Source organism: Rhodamnia argentea, chromosome 6 (genome assembly GCF_020921035.1).
Source record: "Rhodamnia argentea isolate NSW1041297 chromosome 6, ASM2092103v1, whole genome shotgun sequence".
In the NCBI taxonomy this organism is placed as follows: Eukaryota; Viridiplantae; Streptophyta; class Magnoliopsida; order Myrtales; family Myrtaceae; genus Rhodamnia; species Rhodamnia argentea.
Window position 1 is genome coordinate 26044607 of NC_063155.1, and position 14277 is coordinate 26058883.

General features: G+C 42.7%; 2 protein-coding genes across 4 annotated transcripts; both read right to left on the reverse strand.

Annotated features, from left to right (window-relative positions):
- Window positions 1-4285: 4285 nt before the first annotated feature.
- Window positions 4286-7339, reverse strand: LOC115756299. The gene is made up of 4 exons (XM_048280748.1): window positions 7331-7339; window positions 6814-7243; window positions 5438-5478; window positions 4286-5356 (listed from the first exon to the last, which is right to left on the reverse strand). The coding sequence occupies exons 1-4, from the start codon at window positions 7337-7339 to the stop codon at window positions 4457-4459; spliced, it is 1380 nt and encodes a 459-aa protein (XP_048136705.1). The 3' UTR covers window positions 4286-4456.
- Window positions 7340-10267: 2928 nt separating this feature from the next.
- On the reverse strand, window positions 10268-14172 carry LOC115727734 (putative methyltransferase-like protein 7A). Of its 3 annotated transcripts, none has more exons than XM_030658016.2 (7): window positions 13811-13932; window positions 13535-13606; window positions 12301-12396; window positions 11966-12184; window positions 11245-11341; window positions 10918-10980; window positions 10268-10793 (listed from the first exon to the last, which is right to left on the reverse strand). In XM_030658016.2, the coding sequence occupies exons 2-7, from the start codon at window positions 13547-13549 to the stop codon at window positions 10600-10602; spliced, it is 684 nt and encodes a 227-aa protein (XP_030513876.1). In that variant the 5' UTR covers window positions 13550-13606; window positions 13811-13932; the 3' UTR covers window positions 10268-10599. The 3 variants fall into 3 exon arrangements, with proteins under 3 accessions (XP_030513876.1, XP_048137187.1, XP_030513863.1); XM_048281230.1 differs by having other exon boundaries at window positions 13535-13595; window positions 13811-13922; XM_030658003.2 differs by lacking the exon at window positions 13535-13606 and having other exon boundaries at window positions 13811-14172.
- Between the last annotated feature and the right edge of the window lie 105 nt (window positions 14173-14277).

Consider the following 14277-nt stretch of genomic DNA (forward strand, 5'->3'; position numbering starts at 1 on the left):
AGTCCGCCATTGAGCGGGTCGCGAGGCAAGGAGTCGAGGGCGGGGAGGAGGAGGTGGGCATCACGATGACAGTGCCACAATAGGACGACGTGGTAGTAAGTGTGCAATCTGGGAGGATATTGACTAGGTGCGGTAAGAAAAAAAAAAAAAGAAGACAAATGAAAATTAGGGTTTCTCAACGGCCATTTTGAGAGGAGTGAGAAAGAAGAGAGAGATTGTAACCTGCTAATATAGGAAGAGGGGCGATTTTCAGTTCAGTTAATTGAACCGAACCGAATCGAAATAACCGCGAACGAGAACAAAAAAAGAATGGTTATCGTTTCATTATCCGAATCGGATCGAAATGCATGAAATTTTCTGTTCGGTTCGATTCGGTTAGGATTTCAATTCGAATTTTCAGTTCGGTTCCAACACCTATACTCTTATACGATTATCGAAACACGAATAGGAGACCTACTTGGCACACTCACGGCCCTCCTAAAGGAAGTACTTGCGTTTCTTAGTCACCCAAAACTAAGGAAGGAGTGCAATTGCATGAGAAATACAATGCATCAAGCAAAGTCCCCGCGATCGATGGGAAGCCGAAAGCTATTGTGAATCTCTTCATTGGAGATTATGACACGTTCATGTCTTTCAACTGCCTTTCGTTAGATTACCTAACGACCTAAGCTAATCCCTATATTTATCTTTCTTTTTTTCTTTAATTCCCGCTTTAATATTTTTTCCCCCCCATAAAACTACGAACAAAATGCTCTAAAAAAGGCGCACCAACTCGCAATTAGGTCGAGGGCCATGCGATTTGGTAGGGTTAAAAGCGACCTCTCCAAAGCCCCATCAAGATTCGGATCACTGACCCTAAGCCAACAAGGAGGGGAAGATGAATCACTCCCGACCGTCTGATTCTTCTTTTTTTTTTGGTTGAAAAAAAAAAAGGTTGTTGCCGACAGGAGAGAAAGTGTTTCCAATTTGATTCTGGGAATGGGATAACGTTGTCGTTTTCGTTGCGGATTGGGATCGTTATTGGAAGTTACATCAATCATGTTGCATGGCACTTGGCTTTTAACTTTAGAACCTGTCGAGCAGGATGTTCGGAAAACAATGCGGTACTTCAACGTATGTTTTTCAAACACTTCACCCCGCTTTCTTCTTAATTTGCCGCTTGTTTCTTCCATACTATCGGTGCCACGTCCGTAAATGAACCGAATTGGCATAAATATAAAAGGATTTGGGACTAAATTGGCACAAATGCAATAAATTTAGGACTTTTTTTGATAAAATTTCCGCTAAAATGATTAATTTCTAGCTAGCAGCGAGTCGATTAAATCTTGATTAGAAGCAAATGCTGATCAGCTGCAAGAAAAGGTCGAGCGGTCCTAAATATTCATTTTATAAGTGATTGCCGTCTCGATAATTTCGATACCCTCGATATATAGAATTCAACGTTTACAAGACGCGCACGCACACGGCTCTTCAATTTCGATCTAGAATTCAATGGTTTTGTGCCCTGTACCGGATGAATTTACTATGTACCCAGCCTGTCCATCATATCTAAGCTAGGGTCATGGAAAGAGATTAGTCAAAGATCGCATGCCATCGGCCATTTGTGGCGGCATTAACGTCGACCGTGACTCCAAATCCACAATATCTAATGGAGTGACCCCAGGTTGAGTGTTCCTCCCACTCACTTCGATGATCCCTTCATTGACAATTTGGTTCGTTCCCATCTCTCTCTCTCTCTCCCTTTCTTTCTTTCCTTTCCTTTCCCCATCCAGGAAATGCATCTCGCGTCGTTGCCCGCCTTTTACGCTTCTTCGTTCGACCCCGGCACGTGCAGCACCGATTCTTTGCTTAGTCTCGAGATGAAGTGAGGTGGAGATTTGACTGATGTTTTCATCAAAGTGATTGACTTTGCCTCTTCTTTCATTATTAATGGTGGCCGGTGCATGAGATATGGTGCCGTCCGTTGATACGCTGGAGCATTGTGATCGTACAAGGAGAGAGGGTCCACGGCCTGCGGCCCAGATCGAGTGGTACTGCTTACTTCGAGGGGAAATTACAAAACAAAAAAAAAAACAGATTTGTTAAGTCTATTGTATTTATGCCAATTCTATCATAAACCGTCAATTTTATCCTAAACATTTGGACGATTTGTCTATGTAGTTTTTCCGGCTAATTTTCATAGGAAATTGCTGATGTGGATGCCGACAATGCCACACAGGACAGCTAATACTGCGTTGACAATATTTTTATGATATCTTTTAAATCTTATGAATTTTTATTAGTTAATTATTTACTTTTTTTCTTTTTTTCTTTCTCCTTCTAAGCTGGGTGAGGGCCAACGACCCTTGTCCACTGCTTGCAAGGCCTTTGCGGCCCTCACCTAGTGGCTAGCAAGGGTCTGCCAGCCACCCTTGGACTTGGTAGAAAAAATGGAAAGGCAAGAAAAAAATAAATTAATAAAAATATACAAAAATTCAGATTTTTGTTCAAAAATTTAAAAGTCATAAAAGAAACATCAAAGTCAATGCCGATCGTCTTACGTGGCATCGCTAACGTTCAAGCCAGCGATTTTCGATCAAAATTAGACATGAAGATTACATTGATAAATCGCCAAAATGTTTAGAACTAAATTTGTCAAATTGAAAAGTTTAGAACCGAATAGATATGAGTGAAATAGGTTTATAATTTTTTTTTTTTGAATGTTCCCCTTGCTTCGAAGTTAATAACATTGTATTCGTGGTAGAATGTAGATCATGCGGGATGCGCATACCAATGTCATGTACAAGAGCTATTTTTGGGTACGTCGGATCCATGGGAGCCTTCTCGCTATCATTGTTTAACAGATCACGACCCACCAAAATCAAGTGTCATGCTGCACTGCCGGCCTGCATAATTCCGGTGCACCATGAAAAATGTTTCCATTTACAAAGCGCCGCGTTCGTTAATTTGCTCTTCTTTCTTTTCCTAAATTTGTTGGGATAACTCCTCAACAATTTCTCTCCCAAACAATTTATCATCAATCAACATAGTTGCTATCGACAAATTAACAATGAAGACAGACTAGACGTACAATTGAAATACGAAACTTCTCACCTCAGGCCGACTGAATCCAGCTTTCGACAAGAACATGGCCCGTAGAATTTGGATTAAGTCTAATTAACCACCGACAAAACAAAGGGTTTCTAATTAAGCCCATAAGGCGACGTGAGATTGTGTGAAGGCACTGAAAACTAAGCTCCGGTTAAATTTAAGACAAAACGGCAATTTGCCAAATTCTCATCTTGGGAGGAGGGCCAACATGTCTGAAGAGGAATCTGAAGTATTTGTCGTTGGACATGTACTGTGTGAAGCAGCAGGATATGGTACATGACATTGCAGCATGGTACGTGCCTTCACATTTTGCTACAAGGGGCTTTGTACAAGACAACCCTTGCGGATGACACTTCTCATGCCGACCAAAGTGTTTGCATCCAACTAAGATTTGCAGTCCTCCGATCTTTGCCTTGTGTTTCTGTCTGTCTCTCTCTCTCCCCTCAAATTGAGACAAGGGTTACCATCAGATGTTTACAGTCCTTGTCTATGATGAGCGACATAGGTACGCTCATCTCTAGTCTCTCAAACGTCCAGAAAACAGCGGTTTGTGTGGGAAACCCGTCGCGGTTGGACACCTGTGGAGGTTCAAATTACACGACAGATTCCACTGGCTGCACACACCGAGGTCAACCCTTGTCAGATGAGATGCTTCGCACCTCTGTGGGAGAAGTGCGGGATGCAGCCACATGCACGCTTCATCTGTGAGATTTTCAGTAACTAAAAACCTCAACATGAGATGACCCCTGTTACCGCAGGTCCGCAGTGACATGCCATCCACGATAACACTTCTCGTAATTAGAACAAAAATTTAGCTCACTGGTGTTTGGACTTATGATGGGGAATGACCAATGTAGGCAACATTCGGCAGAGATTGTGGTGCTCATAATACCTGTAGAGATAAGTGCACTGAAAGTCTTATAACTAATCGCGAAAATACCATTGAGTCCTAAAACTTTCAAAGAGTATGATTTAATTGCACTTTTAAAAAGTTTTGAGACTAAATTGCATTCTTATGACAAGCTTTAGGGACTTCTAATGCACTTATCCCATAATTGTATGGGACTATAAAGAAACCAATGGAATGACTAACACCAATGGCCCACCTTCAGGGACTTGCAATCTACCAGGTTAATTATCTGTCTTTTTTCTTCTTTAACATTCCAAGCATAGATCTGTAAGAAGAATTCAATCATCACCGAACCCCCCATACTTGATTTGAGCAAGTAACAATGTCACAAGCATACAACAACACTAGGTTTCTCTAGTCTCAAAATCCTACTGGTATAAACCCTTCAGCCAAAAAGGCAAATCACAGGGATAAAACTACGTGATTACAATTAGAAGTTAACTCTTTCACAAGTGGTCATCCAATATTCAAGCTCGGGCCTGCCTTTGAATTAGAGCACTCGACCGCTGCCTGATGATTCTGATCCATAAATATTCTACTGCTAAACTGCGAAGAATGGGAACCAGTTTTTCTCAACTTACCAGGATATTCCTTGCTCATGGTGCCCTTAAGAGAGAGGTTCTTCTTCACTCGATTCCTATTCAGCAATATCATGGCATTTCGAGGAGGTGCATGCAGTGCTCCTTCAACGCAATCGCCAACCTGTGTACAACCCCAAGAAGGCCTAGATGGCCCACCCTCAGAAAATGTTCTAAGCCTAGGAAAACCACTCTTCATTTTGGAAATAACTCGCAACTCCGGGGAATTCTCTTCATCCACTCTCGCACACACAGGGCAAGGAGGGTCACTTTTCCGCGTCTTAGGAGTTGTCTGCTCCAAACACTCTGCATGAAAAACGTGACTACAAGAAAGGACCCCAGCGACTGGCATATCTCCACTTCTTACAATCCGACGTGAACTCCACGGCGATCTATGTGAAAGGAATCTCTCACACAATCCGCATCTGAAAGCATCATCAGATGAGTGGGAGTGGGAGGATCGGCCAAATATTTCAGATTCCAATGGCTCCGATGCATCTGTCAAGTCGATGCTGCTGCTGCTGCTCCAACGATGGGCATCTCTTTGTGGAGTGGAGGAAGCATCGAGCCCCAAGATTCCAGCAGCCACAGGATCAGGAGCTTCTCTAGCAGGACTATCGGTGGGAAAGGAGAGTGGGTGAATCGGCTTGGATATGAAGAAACGGCGGCTTGAGATGTTGCGGTGAGTGCGCATGCATGACTTAAATGCAGGTTCTGACTCACTACTGTCTGAGCGGGACGAACAAGAACCTAAACTATCTTGATTCACCGTGGTTCCCTGCAAAGTTCATAATTCGAATAATCTCTGAGATGCCAATTGGAATGTGGAAGCGATCACAATGGGAAGAGATCACAATACCTCCATCATGGGTGCAAAAGATAACGACCGCGAAGCTTGATCTAGCAAGATAAAAACAAGTTCTCAAAAGTTCAGAAATGTTGGCACTATGAATCATAGGGATGGCACCAAAAACTGTTTAATCCAGAAAATCTTCACTGAAGCATGGTACATATCCTAGCATTGAATGCTCCACGAACAAGTAAAATCTTCCGAGAGGAAGAAAGGAAAGTAAAAGTAGGTTCCAAATTCGGAGCCTATGCAGGAAACCTTTGACAGCAAACGAGGCGATGGACATGTACCATCTATATCTTATTAATTCTTCTCGAATCTGCAATTACACTTCTCAAACACAAAAGGAGATCTCATGCAAGGGGTGGCTAGAAGCCGGTCAAGTCCGTATTGCTGGGAAGCACTCAGCCCTCAAAATATGTGGGTTCAGACATTCGACGGGAATACAGGATTGACCTAGAGGTGGGCTAGAGGTGGGCCAACATTACTAAGACTTATTAGTAGATATCATATTCAATTCTAACTTCCCCAATCCTCTGGTAACCTATCGAAATTAGTAATCGAATGTTTTAGCTTGCAATTTGGATGGCATTAAAAAGCTGAAAGCCCAGCCATCTAAGAAATGAACGCCCTAGCTATCTCAGCTTCCCTATAATAGAGATGTCAATAGTTAGCGTAGCTTATCTCACACTGCTACATTCTTGCCATCTGCTACTCTAAGGTTTAGTTTAGGAACCAGATATATGCATCCTAGAGTAACAGTAGTAATATCATCTAGTACAGCTCCAATTAGAACTGATATGTTTTTTTTTCTTCTACGGAAAAATGGCGCATATACAACTTCCAAATTTATGCCAAAATAATGGATCCTCAAAGAGCACACTCATGGAAAATGCATAAGCCACATATGGCCTACATCAGATAGGGATCCCACCAATTGAAAATTGATCGAACGCTTTTCAGTAGTTTCGGCATTGTAGGCCAATACTAGTATGAACTACACTTGTGAACACAAAAGAACTTTTGCTCGAGCCACCAATACCTGACACATTGCAAGAAAAACCTACATATCCCACAGCTGTTGGCTCGGGATTGGTTTTATTTCAGAGAGAGAGAGAGAGAGAGTAAAAAATTGTGCAGTGTGAATCACCAAGCCGGTGCCAATCATCATCTTAAATTGGGATGTGATCTCACTTCTACTCTGAAAGTCAGAGAAAATGGTCGAACATCAAAGAACCACAGAATTATGAAATTCTAACTTCTTACTCTAAAAAAGCAAGAAAAACACTGGTCTTGCAGTAGAGGACAGCAATAAGCAACCAAACTCTAACAGGATAAGATATCAGAGTGAGAATGCTTCATAAAATCTACATTTTGATGCTTACCCCTTCTAGTCGGAGTTCCATAGTCCTCGACATTGATTTCTTGTATGGTTGGAGGTGTCCATTGGGGACCCTGAGACTGGTCAGATGGACTACTTAAAAACAGCTCTGCACCATCAGAAGCAGAATAATGATGATTGTAGAGACGGTTGCCTCTCACCCATCCCCTACTTCCTTTACTGTTTGAAGATGTGGACGATCGATACAGCTGATCACTGTCCCGTAAACCATTAGGTAGGCCCTCAAATTGAAGCCGGATATCCAATCTTGATGGAGGTGGCGAAAAGCTAGTGTTTGTTCGCCAGTATGGCTCATGTGGGCCCACAGACCAGTCCCCACTGGCTGCATGTGATCCATGTGGCCTTGCAGCCACACAACAGAGTGACCCCGTTTTAGCAATTTTCTGTATAACTCCAGAAGCCAATATCTTAACCTTTTAAAACTCGACAATGATCAACTGACATGAATCTGATAGTGTCTACCATGTCAGCTCATGATTCCATCAAGGAATTAGGTTCACCAAATACATAAATGTCTGCCACTGGCGCTCAAAATACAAGGCAGTATTGCTGCCAAGGAGGACAATTAATTCAACACCGGCGAATAAACAACTTACCCTCCTAGTCAGGGTAATTATGTCTCCTTCACGGTCACTGTCTAGGAAGAATGTGAATCCATCCTGAAGAATGTGTAGCTGTGCCTACAGTAACCAGATTTCGATAAGAAACTATAAGGAATCACAGAGGAAATACTGGCAAATAAAGGAAAACGGCAAAAACAACCTCACAGGGAAGCTAAAGGCGAAAAAAGAAATTAAGGTCCTGAGAATCTTCACAAGAATGCCATTGCTAGGGAGTCAGATCAAGGCTCCAAGGTAACACCATCGGCGTCATGATTAACAAAAACGAGCAACAATCTTCAATGGCATGCAATTTCGGGTTTTACGCAGTAGTTCCTGGAATTTCTTAGCAGGACCGCGGAAACACATGAGGAAACAACCCTTCTTCCCCCTCAGCTTTCACCATCTCATGCTAAAACATGCTTTGGCAAAATAAAGCCGAAATTTACAGTGAAAAACCTATCCCATCTATCACAACAAATTCCAAAATGACTAGACAATCGAAAGCCCCCAGGTGTCCAAACAGCTGAAGTCAGCACTAACAGCATTCCTGCACGAGTCACCCTCACCAAGAGACTACCAAATGGGGAATAATTAGAACTTGACACCAAAATCAGTAAATGGCTACCCAAAAACTATCTCCGGAGGCCGAAGCAAACAGACCCGCCAAAGAAGTCGAGCACATTTTAGAAGATAAACACTAGCCAAAGCGAAATCAACACCATTTGAGATAAACAACTCGAGAAATTACTAAAAGGATGCCCAGATAAAAGTAGTAAGATGGAGCCAACACTTACCAGTGCGATCGGTCATCGAGGAAGAAGGGCAAGAGAGAGAGAGAGATAGAGGGTGTCATTTGGAGAAATACACTGCTTGGGGACTCGTAATTTGAGGAAAATGAACGCGAAACTGCACTCAAGGAACCAGAGCCCTAACAGTTGCAGACGGAGAGAAAAGGGATGGAGGTGTCTGCGTCATTTGCATCGAGGTCCCCCATCTTTTACGTATTTCCGCGTATTCCCTTTGCTTTTTTCCTTCCCCAATTGGTCCTGTCTTGTTCTTAACCCCATATTTACGTGCTGATCATCCTAAGTATCGCGTGACCAACTCGACAGACGACAGTTGCTCGATTAGACATCTCCAGAAGTCGCATTATAGTAAAAAACAAAAATTACAAGAATTGGTTGGCTTTTATTCATGTTCGAGTGTTGTCAAGTTACGACTTAATAGGTATCAAATGTTTCCTTCCATGAGCGTAATCATTTTTTGAAACTTTAGACCTATCGACTTGGCGACATGGGGATGACCCTTCTCAATTATCTAGATGGAGAGTTAGGATTATCGACTCTCACCGTGTTACACATCAATTTAATTGATTATCATTCATATCGATCGCTTTGTTATAATTTCGAATCGATCATTGCTTTCAAAAAAACTGAGCTACATGCCATCAGTGACATGGATTCTGACCATCTTAGCAAAAACCAATCCATTTACTCTTCTTGACCGGCTAAAATGCACAAACATACATACGGGTGTCGGGCCAAAAATGAGAAACCTCAGAGAGAGAGTAAAGGTGGGGCTTTGAGTTAACCATGAATTTGACAGCTGTGAATCATCATTGAAATTTCACGACAGAAATTTTGGATTAATAGTTGTTTTAGACAAACACAAACCATGTTAAGTCTTTGTCAAGGGACTGTGCTCCAAACTGCAAGCACTCTCGTCCAGCCCTCTATGATTCATGTTCCACTCTAAGCGCGCCCTTCTTTGACTTTTCAGGGGGCAAAGCTCCTTTTTTTTAAACTTTATGAAAGGAAAAGCGTGCGTTGTGTCACGAAATGACATGACAAATCGAGCTTTAATACTTGCAAAAGATGCGCATAAATTCATTTTTATCAAAGTGGGTCTGCTTCTAGTGCAGCGGTTTGATGTGCTCCATCCACTGCATCCATGCTGTGCTAAAAGGCCGCTTTTTCCCCAGGCCACACTTGAGATGAACTTGGCATGTCGACTTGCGGTATGAACACATTGCAATTTCACTTCCGGCTCGAGTTACTCCCTGGCTGGTCCTATCATTTTTGGCCTCTGAAAGAATAGATAAGGAAATAAGTTATGGACGGCCAGCGATTTCGACCATTCGATTTTGGGAATAAGATCAAGATTCGTTCAACATACTGCGAAGGACAGAGAGCCGACGTGAGAAGGGACAAGATCCATTAGATGACCGCGAGAGATAGATCCAATTCAGAAGTTCACAATCACAAGGCATTCATTGTTCATCTGGCCAATAGATTTTAGTTCAAATTCTTCCGGGGACTGGATCAAGCTGGAGTAAGCAGGGGCACCTGTGTTCGGTACTTTTCGGCTTTAAGCTCAACCCAAAGGAATTAATTAAAAGTGTCGGCCAAAAGTAGCGAAAGGAATGATTTGATTTGTAGATGCTTTCCATGAACAAACAAGTCAGAACACATCCAGCCATCCTACCCAGATGCGCATCCTATTCGTATCCACTGTTATTATGTTAACAAGAACATTTCGACGTGATGAAAAGTCACTTTTCGTTGAGAACAGAGTCAAAACTTGCCGGTTTCCAGATAGCCACGCTCATGATATGTTTGATTCGGATGTCTATGGATAAATTCCTCAGCAGCCCCGCAACCACCTCATAATGCAATCTTTCTTTTTCTCAGGCTTAAAGCACGATTCGGTCACTTCTGGTCATAAGACAGGAACAATAACAGCATGTTTGGTATCAACAGCCAGTATCAGTAAGCCCGTCTATGGTGTTATTTTCGCAGACAATCCTGTAGTTGCAAAGACATCTCGAGCTGGTAGTTTTTCATGATGCAAGGACCATTCCGCATACTCGTTATCTTCTTCCAGCTCGTGCTGATCAAGATCCACATAACTTAGAGCTCAAAGTCAGACAGGCGCAAGAAGGTGCTACTGTGTAGATACGCACTATATTATGGGATCATAAGGACAGAGTGCATCTACTTAAGGCCAAAGGACTTGTAGCATTCTTCATTATACAAAATCAAGATACCGATGCTTCCTATATTGCTCATCCCAGATCGAAACTATCCAAAATGGACTAGACTAGCAAACCCAGGTGATAATTTGACATGCTCACCGCTTCTCTATAAACTGGTGGTTGTTTCGCGGCACTACTTGGTGGCAATTCCATAAATATGAGAGTTTATAAGGGTGGCGTTAGCTAAAAAAGCCGTGCCAAGCTCGACACTAGAGAATCCAGCCTCAGATATGTTCTTCCCTGTGTTTCTGGTAAGGTGACACCCATCAGCAACTGCCTGCTGCAAGGGATCGAGGATACTTTGGAGGAACTTGAGGATTGTTCCATCTGAATTATCAAAATTTGAACAACAAATATCAACCCTAAAGCATAACCAAGTATCGAAAGTGATGTCAACTCAAACTTCTTGCTTTTCATGCAACAACTGTTTAGAAGTTTTCTGGGCTCGTACCTTTTGCAGCCACATGCTCCACAAAGATGTAAGAACCACCTGGCTTAAGCACCCTCTTCACTTCTAAAGAGATTAAAGTAAAGATCACGCTTTGAAAAGGACCAAACGGCCTCAACCCGCAAAGGAGTATAATTCTCCAAAATAAACAATGTTACATAACTCACATGCCAAGTTTTCTAGCTGCTATCGGAATAATGACTCCTTGCTTGACTTTGCATACCGTTGAGGAAGTCGAAAGAGAGGCTCAACACCTCAGATTCACACTATGGAAGTGCAGAAGTAGACAGATGGTAAACAAGGGGATCATGCCCTTTGCAGAGTAATTACCTTTCAGCGTCAGGTCAACATCACTGACGGAGCACAAGACGAGTGTTCCAACAACTGCTTCAACAGATGCATCCCTTAGTGGTATAGCCTCACCAACCTGGAGGACATCAACCAAAGAGTTTCTGATCTAAGAAAAAGGCATGATAGAGATTGGTAGTTGGCAGACAGAGGTCATATCTGGCATATATAATCCTTGGGTATTCAGATTGACTAAGCCCAATAAAGCTAGCCATGGCCATTTTCCCCCTCTTGATCCATCCCCACACCAGATGTAGTATCTTGCCAACTAAGTTCTTTAAGGTTTGGATGATCTTCTTTGCAAGTTGACAAATTACTAGGCCATTAAGGTTATTGGTAGCATCTTGAAGACAAGAAAAAATTCACCTTCTACTTGAGAAAGCATCTTCATTCTGTATGTTCGAGCAAAATTCACTGCACATAAGTTAGAAGAAACACTACAGAATAATCAACAGCCTATGCATTTTCAATTATTCCTGGACAAAACCTTCTTCTTTGTTTTTGGACAATTATCACGAAGAATCTTCTTGTTCAAGTTTATATGATCTAGTTGACCATGGATCACTCAGGCACAATTATCTCCTCTGGGTATACCAATTCCAATAACCAACTCTTCAAAAGTGCACAAATTCAAAAATAAAAAAACAACAAAAAAGGAAATCAAATATCAGCAACTAGTATTGCCATGTTCATGCATTCATACTGCTTGGAGAAATTTGAAGTTGGGAGATGGTAGTCCAGCTGCTGCTGCTGCTGCCCGAGAATATCTTTCCATTGTTCTCTTTGGGTCTATCCCGACAACATGGACATTGTTGTCATTGGCATAATACTTGAGATTAGGACCGGTTCCTATACCGATCTCCAAAACTTCCTTGACTTTTCCCTTCAATTTGCTGAATAGCTGGGACTTATACCCTGCAATCTTGCAAAGTAACCGAATGCAACCGCAGATAATTATGTATGAACTCGAGACACAAATCTTTTTTCGAAGGAGACAAAGATTAAGACAACTCCGGTAATCTGAAAAGGGAGACTAACCTCGGCCTCATAAGCTTCCATATCCTTATCAAGGACCACAGCTTGCAACTCCTCATACCACTGAGGTCTAGGAGCGTGATATTTATCCAAAATTGCCTATGTGCAGATAATGCAAGTTAAATGTCACATCCCCATATCTAACACTCTCCGTGAACTCATTGGACATGAAAAATGGTTGGAATAAAGTCATAGCCGGCCACATGAGAAGGCGGCCTATTTGTCCAATAAACAAACTGTGTACCTATGGCTCATCTATGCATGGGTTGACTCACTCTTACATGGGAAGACATCATAAGCTCCAACTAAAGCATCGACATTGATCATATTCAAAGGGTGAACGAGGAGTCATAACATTAAAGCGAGAAAACCTACCTTTGGTATCACACTGATAAATACGCAGATCGCTCGCATTCCAAACAGAATGAAATGAATGCCCAAAATCTAGCCATCCCAGTTCAGCAATGACCGAACTTAAATAAGGACAATATGTTAACCACTAGGGGTGATCGGTTCTCGATCCGGTCCGGTTCCCCTCAAGAACCGAGAACCGGACCGGTGGTTCCGGTTCTCAATTTTCCGGAACCGGGAACCGGACCACCGGTCCGGTCCGGTTCCCAGGCGGTTCCATTGGATTGAACACATGCCAAAAAAAAAAATTTGTACCATTCCCGGACGGTCCCAATCTAGAAAATATAGAGACTGGACATTAAAAAATTTCAAGTTCATTTCCTAAAATGGGTCTTTCAAGGCAAAGTTGAGAACTTTTTGCAAGATTGTTTCCAAAATGCATATGGTATTCAAGCAAAAACGATCTCCCTTTAGGTCAAAAACGGCCCGGGAATCGACTGAGGCAAGATCAAGATAAGGATTTTGTTTGGGGACTAAGAAGGCAAGATCGAGAAAACTCCATGCGCATGGAGTTTTCTTGATAAAAAAAAAAAAAATCGATCAATCCGGTTCAGGCGGTCCGGTCCCCGCGGACCCTAGAACCGGGAACCGGACCACCGGTCCCGGTCCGGTCCGGGCAGTCCGATTTGCTCACCCCTATTAACCACAACTTGCGGTCAAGGTCTTTTATCCAATTCGAGACATTATCATTGACCAAATCACTTTCCTGAATGGAACTGTTAGAGAGTAAGTTCCCACGACGGATTCTTGAATTTTGTTCACGCGGCTGGATCAGTTTCACTCGAAGAGCAACGGTACAGAATATGAAGTCGTGGTTTGCATTTACTGCGTTATTTACCATCTGATTTCACCGACTTTCCTTCAACATTTCATGGCTTCTCATGGACCTGACGTGGGACTATCGCCAACTTGATTTAAAAAACCTTAAGCTACGACTACGAGATGAATAAACTATCCGTATTCACCAAAATTTGATTTGAAACTTCATGTGAAGGAAACAAAAAAAATCGAAAACGGCATGGAAGCCCGATAAAAGAACCGAAATGAAAACATCTCCACAAAGCTTTATAACTACGAGAGCGAGCGAGACAAGCATGCGTACCGCATAATCAGAAGGAAAATCAGAAGCATTTGAAGGGCGAATTGGGATGAATGGCGATGCGGTCGATACAGCTGCCTCCATGAAGTGCCGTCTTCCGCAGCGGCAGAATCCACCGCCACGCAACCCGTCACCGACGTGAGCTCGTTTCTGTTCGGAACCAGAGTTCTCGGCCACCGAAGATGAACCGGAGCGCACGACCACATGATGAAGGAGAGAAGTTCTGATGGGCGTTTGCGTGGAGAAGGTGGGAGCGTCGAGCTTGGAGTTGGAGTTGAAGACGGAGGGCCAGGAAGAAGAGTGGAATATCCTTATCGTCATGTGTCTGGGGGAAGGCAGGATTAACATTCCACTAACAAGCCATGAAGAGGAGAAAATATTGGGTAGTACGGGACTCCGTGTCACTGTGAGCTAGTTCAATCAGTGGAAGACACGTGGAAAAAGTGCCGTCCATCGGTCCCACTTTCTTT